Source organism: Microcaecilia unicolor, chromosome 2, assembly GCF_901765095.1.
Source record: "Microcaecilia unicolor chromosome 2, aMicUni1.1, whole genome shotgun sequence".
In the NCBI taxonomy this organism is placed as follows: domain Eukaryota; kingdom Metazoa; phylum Chordata; class Amphibia; order Gymnophiona; family Siphonopidae; genus Microcaecilia; species Microcaecilia unicolor.
In genome coordinates this window covers 559,476,374-559,501,817 of record NC_044032.1, presented here as the reverse complement: position 1 = coordinate 559,501,817, position 25,444 = coordinate 559,476,374, and the positions used below count along the sequence as shown (strand labels likewise).

The 25,444-nt window shown below is 49.1% G+C and overlaps 1 protein-coding gene across 1 annotated transcript in view; it reads left to right on the top strand.

Moving 5' to 3' along the window:
• Positions 1 to 19,013, top strand: part of PPAT (phosphoribosyl pyrophosphate amidotransferase) — a 69,528-nt gene extending 50,515 nt beyond the window's left edge. The window contains exons 10-11 of the mRNA XM_030191429.1: positions 59 to 179; positions 17,624 to 19,013. Coding sequence (XP_030047289.1) covers positions 59 to 179; positions 17,624 to 17,799 — 297 coding nt within the window. The 3' untranslated portion in view covers positions 17,800 to 19,013. The remainder of the gene's footprint in view (positions 1 to 58; positions 180 to 17,623) is intronic.
• The last annotated feature ends 6,431 nt before the right edge of the window (positions 19,014 to 25,444 follow it).

Here is a 25,444-nt window from a genome sequence, read left to right as displayed (position 1 = left end):
GCTGATTGTGGTTTGTTTTTTTGGAAATAATGCTGATGGCCAAAATTTCTTTCCTCAGGTGCACATCCGTGTAGCTTCACCTCCCATCAGGTTTCCTTGTTATATGGGGATAAACATCCCAACGAAAGAAGAACTGATCGCCAACAAGCCGGAATTTCATAACCTAGCAAGTTATATAGGTTAGCCAATATGTATCTATATATCCTTGCCTCAAGATGCTTTCTTTTTTTTTTCAAAAATTGTACTTGTTTCTTTCAACCTGTGTGTTCAATGAAATTACAGTACACTGGGTTTAAAAAAAAAATTTCTCCCTAGTACTTCCAAGATTGTCTGTCTGAAATGGCTTTTGTTACCAGAATGCTGTTTGTGATATCACACGTTCTGGTTGGTTGGAAGTAGATCACAGGATTATGCTAAATATGCAGTGGGGATAAAAGTGGTGATTTAAACAAAAAATCACTTTTATATTTAAATTATGTTTTAAGATATTCTTAAAATGTTCTATAACCTACAGGAAAGAAGAGATTGGGGGGGGGGGGGATATGATACCGATGTTTAAATACTTAAAAGTTATTAATATGCAAATTAATCTTTTTCAGAGACTGAGAACTGATAGAACTAGAGGTCAAAAGTTGAGGTTGCAGGGTGGGGGAGACTTAAGAGCAATGTCAGGAAATACTTTTTCATAGAAAGGGTAGTGGATGTCTTGAATGCCATCCCATGAGAGGTTGTGAAGACAAATATGGTGATGGAATTTAAGAATGTGTGGGATAAACACAGAGGATCATTATATAGAAAAAGGATGGAATCCAACTAAAGCAAAACTTAAATGACCTCATAGCTGGAGTGAGCTTTGACAGCAGCTTCAGAGGTTGCGAAGTAAAAACAATGTCAGGCAGACTTCTACGGTCTAGGTCCCATAAATTGCAAAAACAGATCAGGATCAAGGCTAGAATGAGTTTTGGCAACTCCAGTAGTTGAGAAGTAGGACTAGTGCCAGGCGGACTTCTACAGTTTGTGGCCCACAATTGGCAGGGAGAGACGGAGATTAAGTAGACCAGTGTTTAATTATGAAGAAGTGGAACATGTGCAGAGTGTCAGATTCAACTCTGGCCACTTTGTTGGGCAGATGAAGGCCCATGCAGGTCTTTATCTGCTGATGTTCACTATGTTGTTATGTTTTGTTGGAAGGGGGTGGAGGGGGACTGTTTCAAAGATGACATCATGAAAGGTAATCCATAATTTCAGAATGCAGTGATGTGAATGCACACACACAGTCAAGTCTCTTAGCTCTTTTTTCCTGAATCTGTAAATTTTAGGGGCTGGAGTAGATTGAGACTACGAGTAGGTATCTGGATATAAAATGTAGAGAAAACAGTCACTCCACCTGTCCATCTTATCCCATCTCTTCCCCCTCCTCATCCCAGCGCAACAATTCCGCTTCCTTTTTGGCTACAAATTAAGCCCTGCACATTCTTATTTCCAATTTGTTAAAATCAGCTAATTTTAATTATGTATTAATATTTGCAGAAAGATGTTTCTTCGAGGACAGTTGACTCTTCATGTAGGTGATGTCATACACTGCGCCTAATGTGAAACACTCTCCAGCGTAATATGTCTTTGAGCTCGCGGCAGAGCTCCCACCATGCATGCGTCAGTGCAGGACCATCAGTCTCTTCTCAACCATATTGAGGAGAGAACATGTTTGTCGCAGATCCTCAAAGCATCTGCTTGTGGTTCCCCCCCACCCCCCCAAGAGCTTTTTGTGCCTTCTCTCATGGGTTTTCTTGCCTCAAATTGCCCTGTTCCCTCTTCAAGATAATTTTTATTCCTTCCCTTTCAGTTTTAGTTCTTTTGCCTGACTTTAAATTTTCTTTTTCCTTGTCGTCAGCAGCAGATGAATCCATTAACTGATGGGTTGTATCCGCCTACCAGCAGGTGGAGATAGAGAACACTGAAAAACCATAGTGCCTCTTGGACGGCTAGCCCCAACTGCCTTCAGTATTTCTGTATCTCCCAGCAGGTGTGGACGTAGCTTGATCAGCTCCTGGATTTCAGACTGCTTGGGGTGGCTCCTGTGCTTGGCCAGTTGAGCAGGGTGTTGTGGCTGGTGGTGCCCACTTTAAAGGCATATAGGCTCGCCCTTTCCCTGCCTTACCCATTCCCCCCGCCTCCCGGAGTCCCTCTGTTGCTTCCTGCCTCCATCTTTCCTTACAGCGTTAAAAAAAAAAAAAGAGCACACTTTTACTGCGTGGCTGTTCTGAGGCTTTTTCCAGTGATTCTGGTTCTGTGCAGCTTGACCGGAGCTTGTTGACTCGGTCCTCTGAGGTGAGAGTGGTGCCCAGCTCCTCCGGGGAGATCCCATGGACGCCATTCCGATCGGGGTAAGTTTTGGTGCGAAGCCGCCATTTTATTGCTATATTTCTGTCCTGTCGGACGATGGCTGCTGAAGGAGTTAAGCGCTGCTCCCGTTGTGGTAAACGCAGATCAGCAGCGGGGCTGTGTAAAACGTGCTCCTTAGACACTCACGCTAGTATGAGCATGGCGAGCGATGTTTCTTCCCACTCGATGGAGCTGGCAGTGGGCACCATTTTGGAAGCACCGCATGTCTCGACCCTCGCGGTTGCGGAGGAGTCTGAGTGCAGGGGGACGCCTCGTTTAGAGGCTGCCAGAGGGAGGCGGAGGGTCAGGGTGAGTTTTTCTCCCCTGCGTTTGTGCTTTTAATGCATAAGGCTTTTATGCTGAAAAGAGCTCTGCCACAGATGTCTGACACTGCATTGCTTCCTGGCTTCCCTCCAGGTGTTGATGCCCCGGGGATGACTTCAGAGGTTATTTCCTCCCCCGAGCATTGGAAACACGCTAAACATAGATGGGTAAATTCCCCGTCTGAAAGTGGCGCATATCCTTTCCCCCCCCCCCCCCCCCCATGGTCGGGCTGTGGAGAGTCTGAGGGATCTGGCAGGAACCTCAGGGATGGATGATCCAGAGGAGGGTGCCTGTTTGCTATTGGATTTGGATGATCCCAATGCGGTCCGGATTTTCCACCGTGACGAGCTGCCAGCTCTCATTACTGACGCCTTGCAGGCCCTCTCGATTGATGATCCTGCTGAAGGCGACGCCTCCTTTGTTAATCTTAGGATGGCAAGTACTAAGAAGCCTGCTCGGGCCTTTACGGTGCATGACTCCATCCAAGAGATTATTTCTGCTCAATGGTCTGACCCCGATGGGCCTTTGAAAGTGGCCAGGGCTATGGGTCAGCTTTACCCTCTGCGTGAGGAGCACTTGGCCCCTTTGGGGATGCCTAAAGTGGATGCATTGGTCATGGGGGTGACAAAAAAGACCACTCTCCCAGTAGAGGGAGGGGTCTCTGAAAGACATGCAGGACTGGCAGCTGGAGTCCGCGCTGAAGCGGTCCTTTGAAATTGCGGGCCTTGCCTTGAGGGCGTCTATTTGCAGTTCCTATGCAGCCCGGGCATGTCTTTCCTGGCTACAGCAGGCGGTGGAACCGCCTGCCGATGGTGCGGGCCCCCTTTCTGTGGTTGCTCTGCGGATGGAGTTGACCCTGTCATTTTTGGCTGACGCCCTTTATGATCTGGTCAGAGCTTCGGCTAAACAGATGTCTGTGGCGGTGTCTGCCCACCGCCTTCTTTGGCTGCGGCATTGGGCGGCTGACATGGCTTCTAAGCAAAGGCTGGTGAGGCTACCCTTTTGGGGCCTCCTGTTATTTGGAGAGGAATTGGAGAAGATTGTGAAAGACTTGGGGGAATCTAAACCCTTGCGGTTACCTGAGGCCTTCTTCCAAGGGTTCTGTGTTTCCCTCCTCTTCAAGACCTCACTTCCGTGAAGCTCACAGGTATCGCCCGGGGCGTTCTGCTGGGTTTTCTCAACTTGCCCATTTTCAGCAGAGGAACTCCTTTCGCTCGGACAAATGTTCCGCAGGGTCCAGTTCAAGGCCAGGAGTTCAGGGGCGTCCTCCACAATGATGGGACGCCGGTCAGCTCCTCCTTGCCTGCAATAGGAGGATGTCTTTCCCTCTTTCTAGAGGAGTAGACCAAGATTACCTCAGATCAGTGGGTCCTGGACCTGATCAGAGAAGGTTACTGACTGGAATTCGGTGCCCCGGTGAGAGACGTGTTTGTGGAGTCCCGATGCAGCACTGCCGTAAAACGGGCGGCGGTAGAGGAGACCTTACAAGTCTTGCTGCACCTCGGAGCAGTGATCCCGGTGCCTCATGCGGCTGCGGCCGATATTCCATTAATTTTGTCGTGTCTCAAAGGCGGGCCTTTCAGACTGATCCTCGACTTACGAAGAGTCAACAAGGCTCTCAGAGTACGACATTTTCGCATGGAAACCCTGCGCTCCGTCATTGCGGCGGTACAGCCAGGAGAGCTTCTCATGTCTCTGGACCTAAAAGAAGCTTATTTGCACATTCCTATCTGGCCTCTACACCAGTGGTTCCTCCGCTTTGCGGTGTTGGGAAAGCATTTCCAGTTTCAAGGCTTGCCTTTCGGCCTAGCAACAGCTCCCCATTCCTTTTCCAAGGTAATGGTGGTCGTAGCTGCCTATCTCAGGCGAGAGGGTATCAGAGTTCACCCTTATCTCGACGACTGGCTCATCAGAGCGGATTTGGCAACTGTCATCTTGCCACAGCCAGAGTAATGGCGGTCCTGCAGGCGCTAGGCTGGGTGGTCAATATACCCAAGAGTCACCTGACCCCCTCTCGGTCTCTCGAGCATTTGGGGGTCTGGTTCGATACGGCATCGGGGTTTGTCTTTCTCCCCGACCAAAGGCAGTGCAAGCTTCAGAATCGGGTCCGTCTGCTCCTGCGGATGCCTCGCCCGCGAGCTTGGGACTTTGTCCAGCTGCTGGGGTCGCATATGAGGCCTCTGCAGATTGCCCTGCTTCAATAATGGTCTCTGATGTCCCAGGAATATCAACGCAGACTAACGTTGCTCCCTGCGGCCCGGCTCAGTATGGAGTGTTGGCTCTCCGACAGGATGCTGCGCCAAGGAATGCCTCTTGCGCTTCCTTCTTGGTGGCTGTTGATAACAGATGCCAACCTTCTAGGCTGGGGAGCGCATTGCCAGGGAAGCTATGCTCAGGGTCTGTGGACACCCTTGGAAGCGGGGTGGTCCTTCAATCGCTTGGAACTGAGAGCGATATTTCAGGCTCTTATGGCCTTTCAGAAGACTCTGAAGGGGCTTGCTGTCCGGGTTCTGTCAGACAACACGACAGCGGTGGCATACATAAATCGTCAGGGAGGCACTCAGTGCAGGGCCCTGGCCGTGGAGGCCGCCCAGATTTGCCACTGGGCCGAGCTACACCTGCAGCTTCTGTCAGCAGCTCACATAGCAGGTCAGAGCAACGTGCAAGCCGATTTTCTCATCAGGCATCAAATCGACCCGGCGGAATGGGAACTGGCAGAAGTTTTTCTTCAGATTTGTGCCAAATGGGGGACTCCTGGAATGGATCTAATGGCGTCAAGTGCAAAGTACCTCGCTTTTTCAGCAGAAGGAGAGATCCTCACTCGGCGGGGTTGGATGCTCTGGCTCAACCCTGGCCCTCGGAACTCCTGTATGTGCTCCCTCCTTGGCCCCTGATAGGGCAAGTCCTACTGCGGATTCGACAGCACCGAGGTCTGATGATTCTCATCGCTCCAGATTGGCCAAGGCGTCCGTGGTATGCGGATCTCCACTGGATGTTGGTGGACGCTTCGGTGCATTTGCCCCGGGTGCCGAACCTGTTGGTTCAGGGTCTGGTGTCTATGGAGGATCCGTGCCGATTTGGTCTTATGGCCTGGCTATTGAGAGGGCGCAATTGAGAGACAAGGGTTACTCTAACAAGGTCATCTCCACTCTCTTGCAGGCCCGCAAGCGGTCCACCTCCGCAGCTTACGCTCGGATCTGGCGCAAATTTGAGGCGTGGTGTGTTTCAAAGGCGATCACACTCACGCGGGCTACAGTCTCGACAGTGCTGGACTTCTTGCAGGAGGGCTTACAAAAAGGCCTGGCTTACAATTCCCTGCGGGTGCAAGTGGCAGCATTATCATGCTATCGAGGGAAAGTCGCTGGCTTGTCCCTTGCTGCTCATCCGGACATTGCCCGATTTCTCAGAGGGGTGCTTAGGCTCCGTCCTCCTGTCCGGTTGCCCTGTCTGGCCTGGAACCTGGGGCTAGTGTTGAAGGCTCTTCAGTGTTCGCCCTTCGTGCCGCTTAAGTGAGCTTCGGAGAAGGATATGACTCTCAAGACAGTCTTTTTGGTGGCCATGATATCGGCTAGACGCATGTCTGAGCTGCAGGCGCTGTCCTATCGGGACCTTTTTCAGCAATTCTTGGAGTCCAGAGTAACGGTACGTACGGTGCCTTCCTTCCTGCCTAAGGTGGTTTCAGTGTTTCACCTGAACCAGCCCATTTTTCTTTCTTCCTTTTCTAGGGAAGAGTTCCCGGACTCCTTTGGGCAGTTACATCTTCTGGATGTCCGCAGGGCGCTGTTGCAGTATCTACAGATGTCAAATGACTTCAGGACTTCTGATCACCTTTTTGTCCTGTTGTCAGGTCCTCGGCGTGGAGGCCTGGTGTCTAAGGCCACTATAGCCCGTTGGCTCAAGGAAGTTATTTTTGCTACATATCTGCTTTCAGGTCGGTCTCCGCCTGAAGCGTTTAAGGCGCATTCCACGAGAGCAGTTTCTTCCTTGTGGGCTGAAACGGGTGCACTCTCTCTTCGAGATCTGTAGTGCGGCTACTTGGGCTTCTCAGCTCTCATTTGTCCGGCATTATAGGCTGGATGTTGCAGCGAAGCAGGACGCTATTTTTGGAGCACAAGTGCTTGCTCGTGGTGTGGCCTGTTCCCACCCTACATAGGGATTGCTCTTGTACATCCCATCAGTTAATGGATTCATCTGCTGCTGATGACAAGGAAGGGAAAATTAGGTTCTTACCTTGGTAATTTTCTTTCCTTTAGTCACAGCAGATGAATCCATGATCCCTCCCTGTCTGACTTGTTTTTTGTTCAGATCTTTCATGCAGATATAGATCTCTTTGGGAGAAGCTGGATACCAGTTCTCTAAATTTCTACATGATGTTCTACTACAGGAGGTTGAGTTCATCCCTGTTTTGTATGGTTATTGCTCCTATTCTGGGGTGTTTGTTTGCTGTGAGGAAAGTTTGTTATTATACCTTTATGGTTCACTCTGCTTTGGAAACGTCAAATACTGAAGGCAGTTGGGGCTAGCCGTCCAAGAGGCACTATGGTTTTTCAGTGTTCTCTATCTCCACCTGCTGGTAGGCGGATACAACCCATCAGTTAATGGATTCATCTGCTGTGACTAAAGGAAAGAAAATTACCAAGGTAAGAACCTAATTTTCCCATTTTTCTTGGGCTCACAAGGCCCTCTTAGGCCTGACAATCAGCCGGGAGCTTTCCTCTTTTATTTTTCAGTGATTTGCCTCTTTTTATATCGCCATAGTTATTTGATTTGCCCATGACTGTTTTTTTTTCCATGTTATTGAAGGTTCCCAGTGGCTTCAAGTGCTGTGCTTGGTACAATCGGACCATCTTTGGGGCTGATGCCCATTCCTGGTCTATCCAGTGTTTGGGGCCAAAAAAGGACACAAAAGTCCAGAGAGGTGCAAAAGGACAAAAACGTTTGGAGCCTGGTCCAAATTATCGACGTTTGCACCAGCATCAAGTGCGTTTGTCCCCGTGGCTGCTAAACCTATGTCTGACACTGGAAATGGGCGTTCATTGAGCAAGTCTCCACCTACATTGAGGCCAACCACTATGGTGTTTCCCCGGGACTGGTCAGCATCGGCCTGACACAGAAGATTCAATGTCATCCTTGGCCCCTTGACGCACGGTGCCAGGAGTCCCACGGCACAGAGAGATTTGGTACCCAAGAATTGTCAGCACCGGGCGGAGGTATCCATGCAGCCAGGACCAGGTACCTGAGTCAACATCGGTGGTTCAGCAGGCTTTATCTGACCTGACACCCCTGTCAGCCCTTAATGAGTGGATCCAGGCCATGCTCCGAGAGCACTTGGTGGGGTTTCTTCAGCAGAGTGCATTTGCATCAGGGGTGCTTGCACCAGGCATGCCTCTTCCTGCTGCCTTGCAGGACCCTCAGCCAGTGCTGCGTGCAGTGTCGGCATCAACGGCCACCAATGCAAGTACCCCCTCAACGTCAATAGAGGAAGCTTCGCCAGAGTTAAGGGCGGAGCCTGCATATCAGTGCCATTCCAGGCAGAGACCTGGTTCCTCCTAACCAAGGCAGGCTCCCATGAGGAGTTTTTTGTTGACACCAATATGGCTTATGGGTGTCTGATGAGGATCCTAGGTTCCTCTCGGAGGAGTCGTCCTATGGTATTCCATCAGACCCCTTCCCCCAGAGGAGAGACAAAAGTCTCTACTAGATAGTCTCTCCTTCCCTGCTTTTGTGAAGGAGATGGTGGCTGCAAATTCATTTGGAGACTGAAGACGAGCCCAGGATTGATCTGGACTATGACTCTCCACCAAGAGAGGCTGTGGCTGTCCCACTTCACAAGACCCTGCGTGATTTTCAGATAAAGAACTGAGAGTCCCCTCTGTCTGTCCCTGTCCTCCCCAAGAAGATAAACACCATGTATCGGGTCCAGAGTTCACCTAGATTTGATAAGCCGCAGTTGCCTTATCATTCCTTGGTGCTGGAATCCATGCTCAAATGAGCCAGAAGTCCCAGAGAGACTGTGCTTCAATGTTACTTCCTTATGCCAAAGAAGACATGGAGGGATGTGTCCCATTCCAAATCTAAGGGCCCTGAACAAATTCCTGGTCAAAGAAAAGTTCAGGATGGTTTCCCTAAGCAACCTTTTTCCAGTAATTCAGGCTCACGATTGGCTTTGCTCCCTGGACTTAAAGGATGCTTACATATATATCCTGATAGGCCACAGAGGTATCTCAGATTTAGGCTGGGAACACATCACTTTTCAATATCGCATGTTGCCATTTGGCCTCATGTCAGCTCCCAGGGTTCTCACAAAATGTCTAGCAATAGTCACAGTGTCGCTATGCAGACTAGGAGTTTATGTGTTTCCCTACCTGGACGATTGGCTGATGGAGAGCATGTCGAGTGACGGTGCTCAGGAGTCTGTGCAGAGAACTATTTGGGTGCTAGAACTCCTAGGGTTCGTTTTAAACTACCCCAAGTTCCATCTGCTCCCAGTTTAGCAATTGGAATTCATTGAAACCCAGTATGGCTACTCTTATGTTAAGTACATAAGTAGTGCCATACTGGGAAAGACCAAAGGTCCATCTAGCCCAGCATCCTGTCACCGACAGTGGCCAATCCAGGTCAAGGGCACCTGGCACACTCCCCAAACGTAAAAACATTCCAGACAAGTTATACCTAAAAATGCGGAATTTTTCCAAGTCCATTTAATAGCGGTCTATGGACTTGTCCTTTAGGAATCTATCTAACCCCTTTTTAAACTCCGTCAAGCTAACCGCCCGTACCACGTTCTCCGGCAACGAATTCCAGAGTCTAATTACACGTTGGGTGAAGAAAAATTTTCTCCGATTCGTTTTAAATTTACCACACTGTAGCTTCAACTCATGCCCTCTAGTCCTAGTATTTTTGGATAGCGTGAACAGTCGCTTCACATCCACCCGATCCATTCCACTCATTATTTTATACACTTCTATCATATCTCCCCTCAGCCGTCTCTTCTCCAAGCTGAAAAGCCCTAGCCTTCTCAGCCTCTCTTCATAGGAAAGTTGTCCCATCCCCACTATCATTTTCGTCGCCCTTCGCTGTACCTTTTCCAATTCTACTATATCTTTTTTGAGATACGGAGACCAGTACTGAACACAATACTCCAGGTGCGGTCGCACCATGGAGCGATACAACGGCATTATAACATCCGCACACCTGGACTCCATACCCTTCCTAATAACACCCAACATTCTATTCGCTTTCCTAGCCGCCGCAGCACACTGAGCAGAAGGTTTCAGCGTATCATCGACGACGACACCCAGATCCCTTTCTTGATCCGTAACTCCTAACGCGGAACCTTGCAAGACGTAGCTATAATTCGGGTTCCTCTTACCCACATGCATCACTTTGCACTTGTCAACATTGAACTTCATCTGCCACTTGCACGCCCATTCTCCCAGTCTCGCAAGGTCCTCCTGTAATCGTTCACATTCCTCCTGCGACTTGACGACCCTGAATAATTTTGTGTCATCGGCGAATTTAATTACCTCACTAGTTATTCCCATCTCTAGGTCATTTATAAATACATTAAAAAGCAACGGACCCAGCACAGACCCCTGCGGGACCCCACTAACTACCCTCCTCCACTGAGAATACTGGCCACGCAATCCTACTCTCTGCTTCCTATCTTTCAACCAGTTCTTAATCCATAATAATACCCTACCTCCGATTCCATGACTCTGCAATTTCTTCAGGAGTCTTTCGTGTGGCACTTTGTCAAACGCCTTCTGAAAATCCAGATATACAATATCAACCGGCTCCCCATTGTCCACATGTTTGCTTACCCCCTCAAAAAAATGCATTAGATTGGTGAGGCAAGACTTCCCTTCACTAAATCCGTGCTGACTTTGTCTCATCAGTCCATGTTTTTGTATATGCTCTGCAATTTTATTCTTAATAATAGCCTCCACCATCTTGCCCGGCACCGACGTCAGACTCACCGGTCTATAATTTCCCGGATCTCCTCTGGAACCCTTCTTAAAAATCGGAGTAACATTGGCTACCCTCCAGTCTTCCGGTACTACACTCGATTTTAGGGACAGATTGCATATTTCTAACAGTAGCTCCGCAAGTTCATTTTTTAGTTCTATTAATACTCTGGGATGAATACCATCAGGTCCCGGTGATTTACTACTCTTCAGCTTGCTGAACTGACCCATTACATCCTCCAAGGTTACAGAGAATTTGTTTAGTTTCTCCGACTCCCCGGCTTCAAATATTCTTTCCGGCACCGGTGTCCCCCCCCCAAATCCTCCTCGGTGAAGACCGAAGCAAAGAATTCATTTAATTTCTCCGCTACGGCTTTGTCCTCCTTGATCGCCCCTTTAACACCATTTTCGTCCAGCGGCCCAACCGACTCTTTGGCCGGTTTCCTGCTTTTAATGTATCTAAAAAAATTTTTACTATGTATTTTTGCTTCCAACGCTAATTTCTTCTCAAAGTCCTTTTTTGCCCTCCTTATCTCCGCTTTGCATTTGGCTTGGCATTCCTTATGATCTATCCTGTTACTTTCAGTTGGTTCTCTTCTCCACTTTCTGAAGGATTGTTTTTTGGCTCTAATGATTTCCTTTATCTTACTGTTTAGCCACGCCGGCTGACGTTTAGTCTTTTTTCCCTTTTTTCTAATACGTGGAATATATTTGTCCTGAACCTCCAGGATGGTGTTTTTAAACAGCATCCACGCCTGATGCAAGTTTTTTACTCTGCGAGCTGCTCCTTTCAGTCTTTTTTTCACCATTTTTCTCATTTTGTCGTAATCACCTTTTCTATAGTTAAACGCTAGCGTACTTGATTTCCTAGTTTCACTTCCTTCAATGCCAATATCAAAACCGATCATATTATGATCACTGTTATCAAGCGGCCCTCGTATCGTTACCCCCTGCACTAGATCATGAGCACCACTAAGGACTAAGTCTAGTATTTTTCCTTCTCTTGTCGGCTCCTGAACTAGCTGTTCCATGAAGCTGTCCTTGATTTCATCAAGAAATCTTATGTCCCTTGTGTGTACAGATGTTACATTAACCCAGTCTATATGCGGGTAATTGAAATCCCCCATTATTATTGTGTTGCCCAGTTTGTTTGCGTCCCTGATTTCCTTTAACATTTCCGCATCCGTCTGTTCGTCCTGGCCAGGCGGACGGTAGTACACTCCTATCACTATCCTTTTCCCCTTTGCACATGGAATTTCAATCCACAGTGATTCCAAGGAGTGTTTTGTTTCCTGCAGAATTTTCAATCTATTTGATTCAAGGCTCTCGTTAATATACAATGCTACCCCTCCACCAATCCGATTCACCCTATCACTACGATATAATTTGTACCCCGGTATGACAGTGTCCCACTGGTTATCCTCATTCCACCAGGTCTCAGAGATGCCTATTATATCTAATTTTTCATTTAGTGCAATATATTCCAACTCCCCCATCTTATTTCTTAGGCTCCTGGCATTCGCATATAGACATTTCAAACTATGTTTGTTGTTCCTAAGTACATCATGCTTAGTACTTGACAGTATTAATTGGCAATCTTTTGTCTGATTTTTATTGTTATTTAAAGATACCCGATCTACTACAATCTCTTTTGCAACCTCACTATCAGGATACTCTATCTTCCCTGTTATGGTGATATCTTTGAAAGATACCTTATCCCGAACCATGCTCTTTTGCTAGATGCTAGATGCGCAGCAGGCACAAGCCTTTCTCCCTGTGCTGAGGGCAGATGCTCTAGTTGCATTCGCCACTTGGGTTTGAGCCAGCCAGCAGGTCACAGCTTGGCAGATGTTGAGGTTGCTAGGCCATATGGCCTGCACTTTGCATGCCACTCCCTTGGCACATCTCCACATGAGAACTGCCCAATGGACCATAGCTTCCCAGTGGTGTCAAGCCTTCAGGAACCTAGCAGATGTCATCCAAGTGACACCAGAGTTGATTCAATCCCTCCTCTGGTGGACAATTCGCTCCAATCTGACCATGAAACTTCCATTCCAAATTCCTTGGCCCCAGAAGGTGCTGACAATGGATGCATCCCACTTAGGGTGAGGAGCTTACTTAAATTGGCTTCACACTCAAGGTGCTTGTTCAGCTTAGGAGACAAATCTTCACATCAACCTTCTGGAGCTACAGGCAATCTGGAACGCGCTGAAGGCTTTCAGAGATTGGCTGTTCAGTCAAATTGTAGTCATTCAAATGGACAATCAGGTTGCAATGTGTTACACCAACAATAAAGTGGGGGGGGGGGGGGTGGGGGTTACCGGATCATACTCTGTGTCAGGTGGCTATCTGGATGTGGCGGCCAAATCCAACAGTCTGGCTGATGGACTGAGCAGGGTCATTGAACTGCACGAGTGGTCACTTAGCATGTGCGTTGTGTTTGATTTTCCGAGCATGGGGGCACCCCTTTTGTGGATCTCTTTGCCACTCCTCAAAGTTCCTCAGTGCACTATGTTCCAGGCTCAGCACACGACAGTCTAGTGTTGGATGCCTTCCTCCTCCATTGGGGGAGCAACCTTCTTTATACGTATCCTCCTATTCTTCTCGTGGGGAAGACTTTGCTGAAACTCAAGGCAAGCCCAAGAAACCATGATCCTGATAGCCCCATATTGGCCGAGGTAGATCTGGTTCCTGCTTCTTCTGGAGTTATCCTCCGAAGATCCTTAGAGTTGGACTGTTTTCCAACCCTCATCATGCAGAATGAGGGATCTCTTCTACATCCCAACCTCCAGTCTCTGGCCCTCACAGCCTGGATGTTGAGAGTTTAGAATTTGCTTCCTTGCATCTTCAGAGGGTGTTTCCAGGGTTTTGCTGGCTTCCAGGAAAGGTTCCACTAAGAGGTGCTAGTTTTTTCAAATGTAGGAGGCTTGCTGTCTGGTATGAGGGCAAGGCCCTAGATCTTAAACAGACCCTGCTTGAATACCTTCTGCACCTCTCCGAGTCTGGTTTTAAGACCAACTTTGTAAGGGTTCACCTCAGTGCAATTAGTGCACACCACTCTGTGGAAGGTAAGCCCATCTCTGGACAGCTTTCACTTGAGAGGTTTGCTTTTGACAAAGTCCCATATCAAACCTCTGCCTGTGTCATGGGACCTCAACATCGTCCTAACCCAGTCCACTGAAGGACTTGACCTGGCAGGTCTTTGGTAGCAGTTACTTCAGCTCGCAAGGTCAGTGAGCTTCAGGCCCTAGTAGCAGATCCACCTTGCACCAAATTTCATCATAATAGAGTAGTTCTCCATAGTCACCCTAATTTCTTGCCTAGGTAGTATCAGAGTTCCATCTGAATCAATCAGTTTATCGTTCTTCCAATATTCTTTCCCAAACCTCATGCCCATCCTGGTGAAAGTGCATTGCTTACCTTGGACTGCAAGCAAGCATTGGCCTTTTACCTGGAGTAGACTCTGCCCTACAGACAGTTCACCTACCTTTTTGTTTCTTTTGATCCCAACAGGATGGGGATTGTCTCTGGGAAACACACAATCTCCAACTGGCTGGCGGATTGCATTTCTTTCACTAATGCCCAAGCTGGGCTGACTGTTGAGATCATGTCAAGGCTATTGTCAGAGCCATGTCGGCTTCAGTAGCCCACTTGAAATTAGCCTGTGTGGAAGAGATTTGCAAGGCTGCAATGTGGTCTTCAGTCCACACATTCCCATCTCACTATCACCTTGAGCAAGATACCTGACACAGCGGACGGTTCTGCATTATTTATTTGGAGTCTAGAATCCAGCTCTACCCTCCTAGGCCCGTTTTATTCTGTTCGAGCTGCACTCATACACAGTATGTATATAGTTTCAGGCTAATTGAAATTTTGACCTCGCCGTTGCAAGTTCCTATTCTCCTACCATTGTTGTTTTTGGTGAGCCTGGTAGCTAGGGAGTCCCACATGTGGGAATCAACTGACCTGCTTGTCCTCGAAGAAAGATAAGATACATACCTGTAGCAGGTATTCTCCGAGGACAGCAGGCCATTAATTCTCACATACCCTCCCACCTCCCATTGGAGTTGTCTTGTATAGCTATATTACTTTACTGATGGTCCTCTGCTTGCGTGGCGGACAAGAAGGCACACATGCATTGTGGAGCTCTGCCACAAAATCTTAAAGGCACATTACACTAGATGTGGAGGAGTAGCCTAGTGGTTAGTGCAGTGGACTTTGATCCTGGGGAACTGGGTTTGATTCCCACTGCAGCTCCTTTTGACTCAGTCACTTAACCCTCCATTGCCCCAGGTACAAATAAGCACCTGTATATACTATGTAAACCGCTTTGAATGTAGTTGCAAAAACCACAGAAAGGCGGTATATCAAGTCCCATTTCCCTTTCCCTTTAGATAGCATTTTGCATCAGGCACCATGGATGACGTCACATACATGTGAGACTTAATGGCCTGCTGTCCTCAGAGAATAGCAGCTTTATCTTTGTACCATATAAAGATTGTGCCAAGTTCTGTTTGCTCAGGGATTCATTGAACATAATTTGACCAGAGGGTGCCTAAACTTTTGCAAACAACTGTACCACTTGCTGTGTGACTTTAAGTGACTTATGGGATCTAATCATTAAACCGTGATGCATTTTAATGAACTGTTTTTCCTTTGACTCCTGTTATTTGTAGTTGTGCCTGTCTAATCAACAGGAAAAGGGAGTGAAGTGAAACCACTATAATAAAAATAAATAAAAAGCCTGTGTTTGAGCAGATGAAAAGCTCAATCTTATGGTTTCTTATGTTCTGGGGCTTTTTTCCTTTCATTTTGGGTTTTTTGATTTACAACAGTTTATAAGTAGAAAAAAAGAATGTATTTGTGCTGGAGATCAAGTGCAGTATTTTTCTTTTTATAGCCTGTTTACTAATAACATGCATAAATAGACCTCTTGGTCTCTATGTGTTGGCTTATTCATTATAAGCATCACCATTCCAAGGGCTACACTAATGATGTGGCTACACAAAGCATAGTTGTGTAGGGGTGCAAAAATTGCTCCCGGCCCACCATCTCCTCTCATTAGTAGTTGCAAAGTGCGTGGGGTGAGGGGGGAGCACTAGAAGGAGAATCTCATTGAGTGCAACTGTAACTCAGTATGGTCCTGATTGGTAGAATAATTCACATTATTGTAAATGTGTATACTATTGGTGCCAGTGGTAACGCAAAAAAAAAAAAAAGTATCTGTTTTGGGATAGTGGTGGACTCCACCTTCCACTCCAGCTACAACAATGATTAGGAAACAAGTTCTGAAGAATTCTAGGTCAGCACTGGGATGTGACCCATTAGCAGTGGAGGGGCGGTGGGGGCGTTGTGCCCCGGGTGCACGTTGCTGGAGGGTGCAGAGAGCAGCCACGCGCCTGTCGGCGCCGCTGGTTCCCTCTGCCCCGGAACAGGAAGTAACCTGTTCCGGGGCAGAGGGAGCCAGTGGAGCTGACAGGCGCGCGGCTGCTCTCTGCACCCTCCAGCAGCCAAGAATATACCCTGGGGGGGGGGGGGGGGAGATTGATGCGCTGGGGAGGGGGGTGTCGCTGCACCGGGGGGGGGGGTGCGTAGCGGCAATCCACCCCGGGTGGCAGCCAACCTAGGATCGCCACTGCCCATTAGCCCTGGCTAGTGGTGGTTTTCTATTGAAATAATACAGCCTTGGGGCCAGATGTGCAAGAGAGGTTGGGGTTTTTTTTCTCCCTCCTGTTTTGTCTGTTGTAAGACAGTTTACTAAGGGGCCCTTGTACTAAAACTTAGCGCATGCTAACAGACCTTAGTGTGCACTAAGTGCCACGTGACCCATAGGTACAAAATGGGCTGCGCAACATTTATCACATGCTGTTTGGCAGAACGCGCTAGTAAAGGGGCTCCTAAATCTGGAACTTAAGGGATTCTTTTACTAAAGCTGCAGGAAAAAGTGGCCTTAGTGCACCCATGTGTGGATTTTTTCCTGCGAGCTAAGGCCATTTTTACCGCTACAGTAAAATGACCAATTTTTCTAATTTTTCTATTAATGGACGTATGCTAATGTTGCCATTAGCATGCAGCCATTAAAAAAGAGTGCGCATTTACTGACACCCATTTTGTAGGTGCAAGTGTTCACGCGCTAATCCTGCGCTAACCAGTTAGCGTGCAGTAATGTAGTTGCACCAAGGGGCCCTTTTACAAAGGCACGTAGGCTCCTACGCGCGTCCAACGTATGTCAAATTAGAACTACCGCCCAGCTACCTTGTGCCCCTGGCAGTAATTCTGTTTTTGACGAGCATCCAAAACATGCGGCAGAAAATATTTTCTATTTTCTACCACGTGGCGGTAATCGGCAATGTAGGCGCGCTGATGATTACCTCCTGGATAACACTTGAGACCTTACCGGTAAATGAATGGATGACAGTAAGGTCTCAGGCCCAAAATGGACACTCACTCGTTTTAATTTTGCCGCACGTCCATTTTCAGCCACAAAAAAAAGGCCCTTTTTTGCAGGCGTGCTGAAAAATGGACCAGTGAGCATCCAAAACACACACCTACACCAGCGCCAAGCCATTTTTCAGCATGCCTTAGTAAAAGGGCCCCTAAATAAGTAGCACAGGAACTCCCACTTCCCCTCCTCCCCCCCCCCCCCCCCCCCCCCCCAGGTACATCCCCTCCAACAAGAATTTTAAATTATTTTTAGTGCACGGTTAGTGTGCACTGATTTTGGAACTTACTGCAGGATGCCTGGCTGCATCCCACGATAAACCATTTTAACCTGCAGTAAGTGTGTGCTAGTGCTTATTGCAGTTCAGTAAAACAGCCCCCAAAGAGTCCAGTCCATCTACCTGTGTGTTCTTTAGGAAACTGGAAAGTGATTATAATGGTGCTTCTATTAAACAGTGACCTTTTGTTTTCTCTCTCTCCCCCCCCCCCCCCTTCCCTCTTTTATTAAGGTGCAGACAGTGTGGTTTATCTGTCTGTGGAGGGGCTGACATCGGCCGTTCAGGAGGGTATTAAATCAGTCAAAGTGAAGGAAAATGGCTTGAGCACCAATAATACGCCGGTGGGAGCGATTGGCCACTGTACAGCGTGTCTGACGGGGGAGTATCCTGTGGAGTTGGAGTGGTGATGATGTAGCTACAAATACTGTATCGGACTAATGCAGTACAGACACACCCCAGAACTGTCTCTGAGCTTGAAAACTCCATGGTCTTCAACAGCATCTATGGGGAGCGAATAATTATTATTGTGGTGTTGATCTCTGTATCGCATCTTTGCATGATTAATGCAAATGACCACAAAAACGTGAATTGTATGATAGAAATAGCGCATCTTTTATTTCTTAAAGCAAGAGACTAGTGCGCAATTAACAGTTCAAATATGTTACTTTTAAAACAAATGGCTTAGGATGCAGTGTGAGAGTGCAGAAAAGTGAAATGGCTGGGTTTGAAATGTTTATACTGTGATCACTGTGAAAGAGTATGTGGCAGCCAGTATTGAAACAAAAAAAAATGCAAACTGACCCTGCGATGAGGTCACACTGGTTTTCCTTCTCCACATCTCTATCATTGTAGTAGAACGATTGACAGAGTGAGCCCTGGAGAAGTTAAATCCAATGTCTTGACAGTGTTTTGGGCTATTGTCTCGTTTTCATACAATAAAGAGTTTTGTTGATGGCTGCCACATCCAGTGTGATTTTGATTTTAGGTCTGTTGGTTCCAAGACAATTTTTCTTTTACGTTGCTCCATTGTGCTCCTGCTTCCCTTCTTTGTTGGTATTTTTAGAATGGTTTAAAAAGAAGGGAGCTTGTGCTGAAATACAGGCTTCATTTTGATGGGTGCATTGAGCTGGAGGTGAATACTTGTGTCCTGGTAGTGCCTGAAGGTATTTTAATTGTATTTTTTAATGCAAAATTGGCAATCAGAACATGGTTAGAGTATGTTCCCTTTTGAGTTTGTTAAATAACAGTTCTTAGGTACTGTAGCCTCATTCCTAAGGCTAGAGCTGCTTTGTACTTGCAGTCTTGAGTGGAGCTTAGGGGAAACCCAAGTGGTAATGTCATCTCGGAGACCATTTATGAAATCTTTAAATCTGCAACTTTTGAAGGACTTGGCAGCTATTGAACTGTGTTTGTTTGTTTAATGCTGCTGGCCATGTTTTAAGAAGTTACTACTACTACTACTACTACTACTACTTAACATTTCACTATCGTGTTTTAAGGAGGGCAGTGTCAATCCAAAGCATATCTGAAGGCTGTGGTTGTTACTTTTCCTGTCCTTTGTTTAACAAGTGTTTTGTGTGTTTCTGCTCTGGAAGCTTTTTCTAAAAAAAAAAAAAAAAACAGAAAAATGTTCTGTGTGTTTTCTCTGAGTACACCAGGAGGTATAGTTATGGCCATTATAGTGTAATCATGATGGGGATCAACAGCATTCATTCCCTGTTCATCACACTTTTCCTTTCTTTCTTAATTTGCATAAAAGGAGTAGAAATTGGAGCTGAAATCACGAGGATGGTTGAGGTTAGATGCCATCAGATCAACCTGCTGCCAAGCGCTGGGCCAGTTCTGTTCAACTCCTCATGCAAGAGCAGCCTCAAACATGCTGAAATGTAAAATTTGAAACAACGAGGGAGCTCAAGAATATGAAAACCTGAGAGACTCTTTTTAAAATGATATTTAGAAGAAAAATATTACTCTTTGTTTTAAAGAGGATCTTTAGCAATGGCTTAATAGGGCTTTGTCTCTCCTGCTTTGCCTTCATCATCGGTGTGCATTCCTTCAAGCACCACTAATTTATGTATTCTTACCCCTCCCCCCCCACAAAGTCTGTTCTACAGTAATTGTGTAGTTACATTTGCTTGAATAAGATAATTGCATAGTATCTGTTTTAAGATTTTAAATAGATTTGCCCTGTTCGTGAGGCTACTCTCTGGGTGGAATTTGGTTCCTGGGGAATAATTGAGTGTCCTGGCAAGATTTGAGTGAATCCACTTTCATCTTAAACAGCAACAGTTTAGCAACACAAACCACAAGAGTTATTTAACAGTTGGTGGTGAAAGAGTTGGGTTGCCAGGTCCCTATCAGATTAAACCTCCTTTAGATGATGTTGACTGGGTGCAAAAGGAAGAATAGTTTAAAAGGGGTAAGTGCAGCAATGGTTGATTTTTATAAGGTGAAACAAAAATACTCCATTAAATTTGGGTGAATTTATTTATGTGCACATGCGTCCTTCACAGCCAATAAACACAATCCAATCCATCCTTTCCTTTTAGAATTTTAGCTAAGGGAAGATAATGGGGTGTTGATCTTGAACTTTTTGCAGAGAAAGAGGTTGCGGTCTTGGAAGGTCCAAGATAGCATGTAATTTGCTAGTCTTTGGAATGAGGAAACAGAGAAAAATGAAGGCTTGATAAAGTCTTTTATTGCCTATCTTGTATGCTCATCCATAACAACTGTAATCCCTTCCTCTACTTTAGCAATCTTGTATGTTTTAGAGGCTGAATGAAACCAAAACTGCTACTGAAACTTATTGCGTATTTTCAGCCAAAACCAAAAATTAAAGATTGGTTCACGTTCATACAACCAATGAGGCCCACTGAAGATTGATGGTACTTGCAATCGGCAGTCCTCCGCTAAACCCACTGGAGATTACCCTCCAGTCCCAGGAACTTCAAACACAGGCTAATAGCTGTTGAGAAGTCCTTGTTAAGATTGCTGTCCCAAATCTACCATGTTTAGGTTCCAGTTGTCCCAGGTACAAATAAGTACTTGAATTTCTCCGAGGACAAGCAGGCTGCTTGTTCTCACGACTGGGTGACGTCCGCGGCAGCCCCCACCAACCGGAAAAGGCTTCGCGGGACGGTCGGCACGCAGGGCACGCCCACCGCGCATGCGCGGCCGTCTTCCCGCCCGTGCGCGACCGCTCCCGCCAGTTCCTTTTTTTCCGCGTCTGGAGAGAGTTGTGCTTTGCCGCTCTCTCTGTTTTCAGCCGCCGGATTTTCGATCGCGTTTACGCGGATCGTTGCTTTTCTCTTAGTTTTTTGTTACCGCCGGTTTTCTTTTTCAAAAAAAAAAAAAACCTAAGCGTGTGGAGCACGCGCTCCCTTTTTTCCCTCGTTTCCAGCGGGGACGCCGCGTTGCGGCCTAGTGGCCGCACGGTCGTTTTCTTTTTTCGAGGTGTGATTTCAGCCACCATTGACGACTTTGACTTCGCCGACGCGATTTTTCCGTCGATGTCCTCGAAGGTCCCGAGTGGATTTAAAAAGTGTGGTCGCTGCGGCCGGCCGATCTCGCAGACCGACACCCACGCTTGGTGCCTCCAGTGCCTCGGGCCGGAGCACAATATCAAGTCGTGTTCCCTGTGTCTCGGTCTCCGGAAACGGACTCAGGTTGCGAGGCAAGTTCTGCGGGACCGTCTTTTTGGAACTTGCGCCGGCCCCTCGACGTCGACCTCGACGGCATCGGTATCGACGCCCGGTCCTTCGGTACCGGTATCGATGCCCGAGACATCGGCACCGATGGCATCGACCCCAGGAGAACAGGTCCCGTCGGCCCGCCGGTCCGCCGGCGAGGGTAGAGGTGAGCGGCCGCGTGGGCAGTCGGCCCCGGTCACTCCCTCAGCCCGTGGCCCACGGGACCGAACCCTGTCTGACCCGGCTCCTCGGGACCGAGGGGGATCGTCCTCCTCCTCCTCCATACCTCCCGGCGCCGGTGACGCGCATCGAAAGAAAAACAAGAAGCGTCGTCACCGGTCGCCCTCGGTGCATCCGGACATCGGAGAGGAGGCGACGCTGAAGCGTCATCGTCGAGAGGAGAGGTCCCCGTCGGTTGTGGAGGTACCGACGCGTCAGGGTTCCGGCACCTCGGTGCCGTCTCCTGGCCCCCTTCAGCTTCTGGCACCGACACCCTTACCGGCCCCACCACCTTTCCCGGCAGCGGGCCTGGACGAGTGCCTCAGAGCCATCCTTCCGGGGATCCTGGAAGGGCTGATGCGCCAGGCTGTGCCGGCGCCGGGGGTGCTTGCGCCCTCGGCGCTGATGTCTGTGGCGCCGGCGAGCTCTAGCCCGGCGCCGGGGCCGTCGACACCGCCGCCGCTTGCGGCGCCGGTCTCGACCGCCACGCAGGTGGAGTCGACGTCGGAGGGAGCTCCATCCCCGCCGGCGCGGGAGTCCACCGCTCGACGTCGAGCCGGGCCCGGTTCAGGACTCAGCTACACGAGCTTATGTCTGATACCGAGGATGAGGCCTCGTGGGGGGAAGAAGAGGACCCTAGATATTTCTCCTCAGAGGAGTCTACGGGCCTTCCCTCGGACCCCACGCCTTCACCGGAGAGGAAGCTCTCACCTCCTGAGAGTCTCTCCTTTGCCTCCTTTGTGCGGGATATGTCTATTAGCATTCCCTTTCCCGTGGTCTCTGTGGAAGAGCCGAGGGCCGAGATGCTCGAGGTCCTCGACTATCCATCACCACCTAGAGAGTCCTCCACGGTACCGCTGCACAATGTCCTCAAGGAGACACTGCTTCGGAACTGGGTGCGACCGTTAACTAACCCCACCATTCCCAAGAAAGCAGAGTCCCAGTACAGGATCCACTCTGACCCAGAGTTAATGCGGCCCCAATTGCCCCATGACTCGGCGGTCGTGGATTCTGCTCTCAAGAGGGCACGGAGTTCGAGGGATACCGCCTCGGCGCCCCCGGGGCGGGAGTCTCGCACTCTGGACTCGCTTGGGAGGAAGGCCTACCAATCCTCCATGCTCGTGACCCGCATCCAGTCATACCTGCTCTATATGAGCATCCACATGCGGACTAATGTGCAACAACTGGCGGACCTGGTCGATAAGCTCCCGCCGGAGCAGTCCAGGCCTTATCAGGAGGTGGTCAGGCAGCTGAAGGCGTGCAGAAAGTTCCTGTCCAGGGGTATCTATGACACCTGTGACGTGGCGTCTCGTGCTGCGGCCCAAGGTATAGTGATGCGCAGGCTCTCATGGCTGCGTGCCTCTGACCTGGACAACCGCACCCAGCAGAGACTGGCCGACGTCCCTTGCCGGGGGGATAACATTTTTGGTGAGAAGGTCGAGCAGATGGTGGACCAACTGCATCAGCGGGAAACCGCTCTCGACAAGCTCTCCCACCGGGCGCCTTCAGCATCCACCTCAGCAGGTGGACGTTTTTCCCGGGCCCGGCAGGCTGCACCCTATTCTTTTGCAAAGCGTAGGTACAACCAGCCGGCCCGAAGGCCTCGTCAGGCACAGGGACAGCCCCAGCGCGCTCGTTCCCGTCAACAGCGTGCGCCTAAGCAGCCCCCTGCGCCTCCACAGCAAAAGCCAGGGACGGGCTTTTGACTGGATCCACGGGAACATAGCCGCCCTCAAAGTGTCCGTACCGGACGATCTGCCGGTCGGGGGGAGGTTAAAATTTTTTCACCAAAGGTGGCCTCTCATAACCTCCGACCAGTGGGTTCTCCAAATAGTGCGGTGCGGATACGCCCTGAATTTGGCCTCCCTGCCTCCAAATTGTCCTCCGGGAGCTCAATCCTTCAGCTCCCATCACAAGCAGGTACTTGCAGAGGAACTCTCCGCCCTTCTCAGCGCCAATGCGGTCGAGCCCGTACCACCCGGGCAGGAAGGGCAGGGATTCTATTCCAGGTACTTCCTTGTGGAAAAGAAAACAGGGGGGATGCGTCCCATCCTAGACCTGAGAGGCCTGAACAAATTCCTGGTCAAAGAAAAGTTCAGGATGCTTTCCTTGGGCACCCTTCTGCCAATGATTCAGAAAAACGATTGGCTATGTTCCCTGGATTTAAAGGATGCATATACTCACATCCCGATACTGCCAGCTCACAGACAGTATCTCAGATTCCGCCTGGGCGCACGGCACTTTCAGTATTGTGTGCTGCCCTTTGGGCTCGCCTCCGCCCCACGAGTGTTTACAAAGTGCCTCGTGGTGGTGGCGGCGTACCTACGCAGGCTGGGAGTGCACGTGTTCCCATATCTCGACGATTGGCTGGTCAAGAACACCTCGGAGGCGGGAGCCCTCCGGTCCATGCAGTGCACTATTCAACTCCTGGAGCTGCTGGGGTTTGTGATAAATTACCCAAAGTCCCATCTCCAGCCAACCCAGTCTCTGGAATTCATAGGAGCTCTGCTGAATACCCAGACGGCTCAGGCCTTCCTTCCCGAAGCGAGGGCCAACAACCTCCTGTCCCTCGCTTCGCAGACCAGAGCGTCTCAGCAGGTCACAGCTCGGCAGATGTTGAGACTTCTGGGTCATATGGCCTCCACAGTTCATGTGACTCCCATGGCTCGTCTTCACATGAGATCTGCTCAATGGACCCTAGCTTCCCAGTGGTTCCAAGCCACCGGGAATCTAGAAGATGTCATCCGCCTCTCCACCAGTTGCCGCACTTCACTGCTCTGGTGGACCATCCGGACCAATTTGACCCTGGGACGTCCATTCCAAATTCCGCAGCCCACGAAAGTGCTGACGACGGATGCATCTCGCCTGGGTTGGGGAGCTCATGTCGATGGGCTTCACACCCAGGGTCTGTGGTCCCTCCAGGAAAAGGATCTGCAGATCAACCTCCTGGAGCTCCGAGCGATCTGGAACGCGCTGAAGGCTTTCAGAGATCGGCTGTCCTGCCAAATTATCCAAATTCGGACAGACAATCAGGTTGCAATGTATTACGTCAACAAGCAGGGGGGCACCGGATCTCGCCCCCTGTGTCAGGAAGCCGTCGGGCTGTGGCGCTGGGCGTGCCAGTTTGGCATGCTCCTCCAAGCCACATACCTGGCAGGCGTAAACAACAGTCTGGCCGACAGACTGAGCAGAGTCATGCAACCGCACGAGTGGTCGCTCCATTCCAGAGTGGTACGCAAGATCTTCCGAGAGTGGGGCACCCCCTCGGTGGACCTTTTCGCCTCTCAGACCAACCACAAGCTGCCTCTGTTCTGTTCTAGACTTCAGACACACGGCAGGCTAGCGTCGGACGCCTTTCTCCTCCATTGGGGGACCGGCCTCCTGTATGCTTATCCTCCCATACCTTTGGTGGGGAAGACCTTACTGAAGCTCAAGCACGACCGCGGCACCATGATTCTGATAGCGCCCTTTTGGCCCCGTCAGATCTGGTTCCCTCTTCTTCTGGAGTTGTCCTCAGAAGAACCGTGGAGATTGGAGTGTTTTCCGACTCTCAGTTTGCAGAACGACGGAGCGTTACTGCACCCCAACCTTCAGTCTCTGGCTCTCACGGCCTGGATGTTGAGGGCGTAGACTTCGCTGCGTTGGGTCTGTCGGAGGGTGTCTCCCGGGTCCTGCTTGCCTCCAGGAAGGATTCCACTAAAAAGAGTTACTTTTTCAAGTGGAGGAGGTTTGTCGTTTGGTGTGAGAGCAAGGCCCTAGAACCTCGTTCTTGCCCTGCACAGAACCTGCTTGAATACCTTCTACACTTATCAGAGTCTGGCCTCAAGACCAACTCAGTAAGGAATCACCTTAGTGCGATTAGTGCTTACCATTATCGTGTGGAAGGTAAAGCCATCTCTGGAGAGCCTTTAGTCGTTCGATTCATGAGAGGCTTGCTTTTGTCAAAGCCCCCTATCAAGCCTCCTACAGTGTCATGGGATCTCATTGTCGTCCTCACCCAGCTGATGAAACCTCCTTTTGAGCCACTGAATACCTGCCATCTGAAGTACTTGACCTGGAAGGTCATTTTCTTGGTGGCAGTTGCTTCAGCTCGTAGGGTCAGTGAGCTTCAAGCCCTAGTAGCTCATGCTCCATATACCAAATT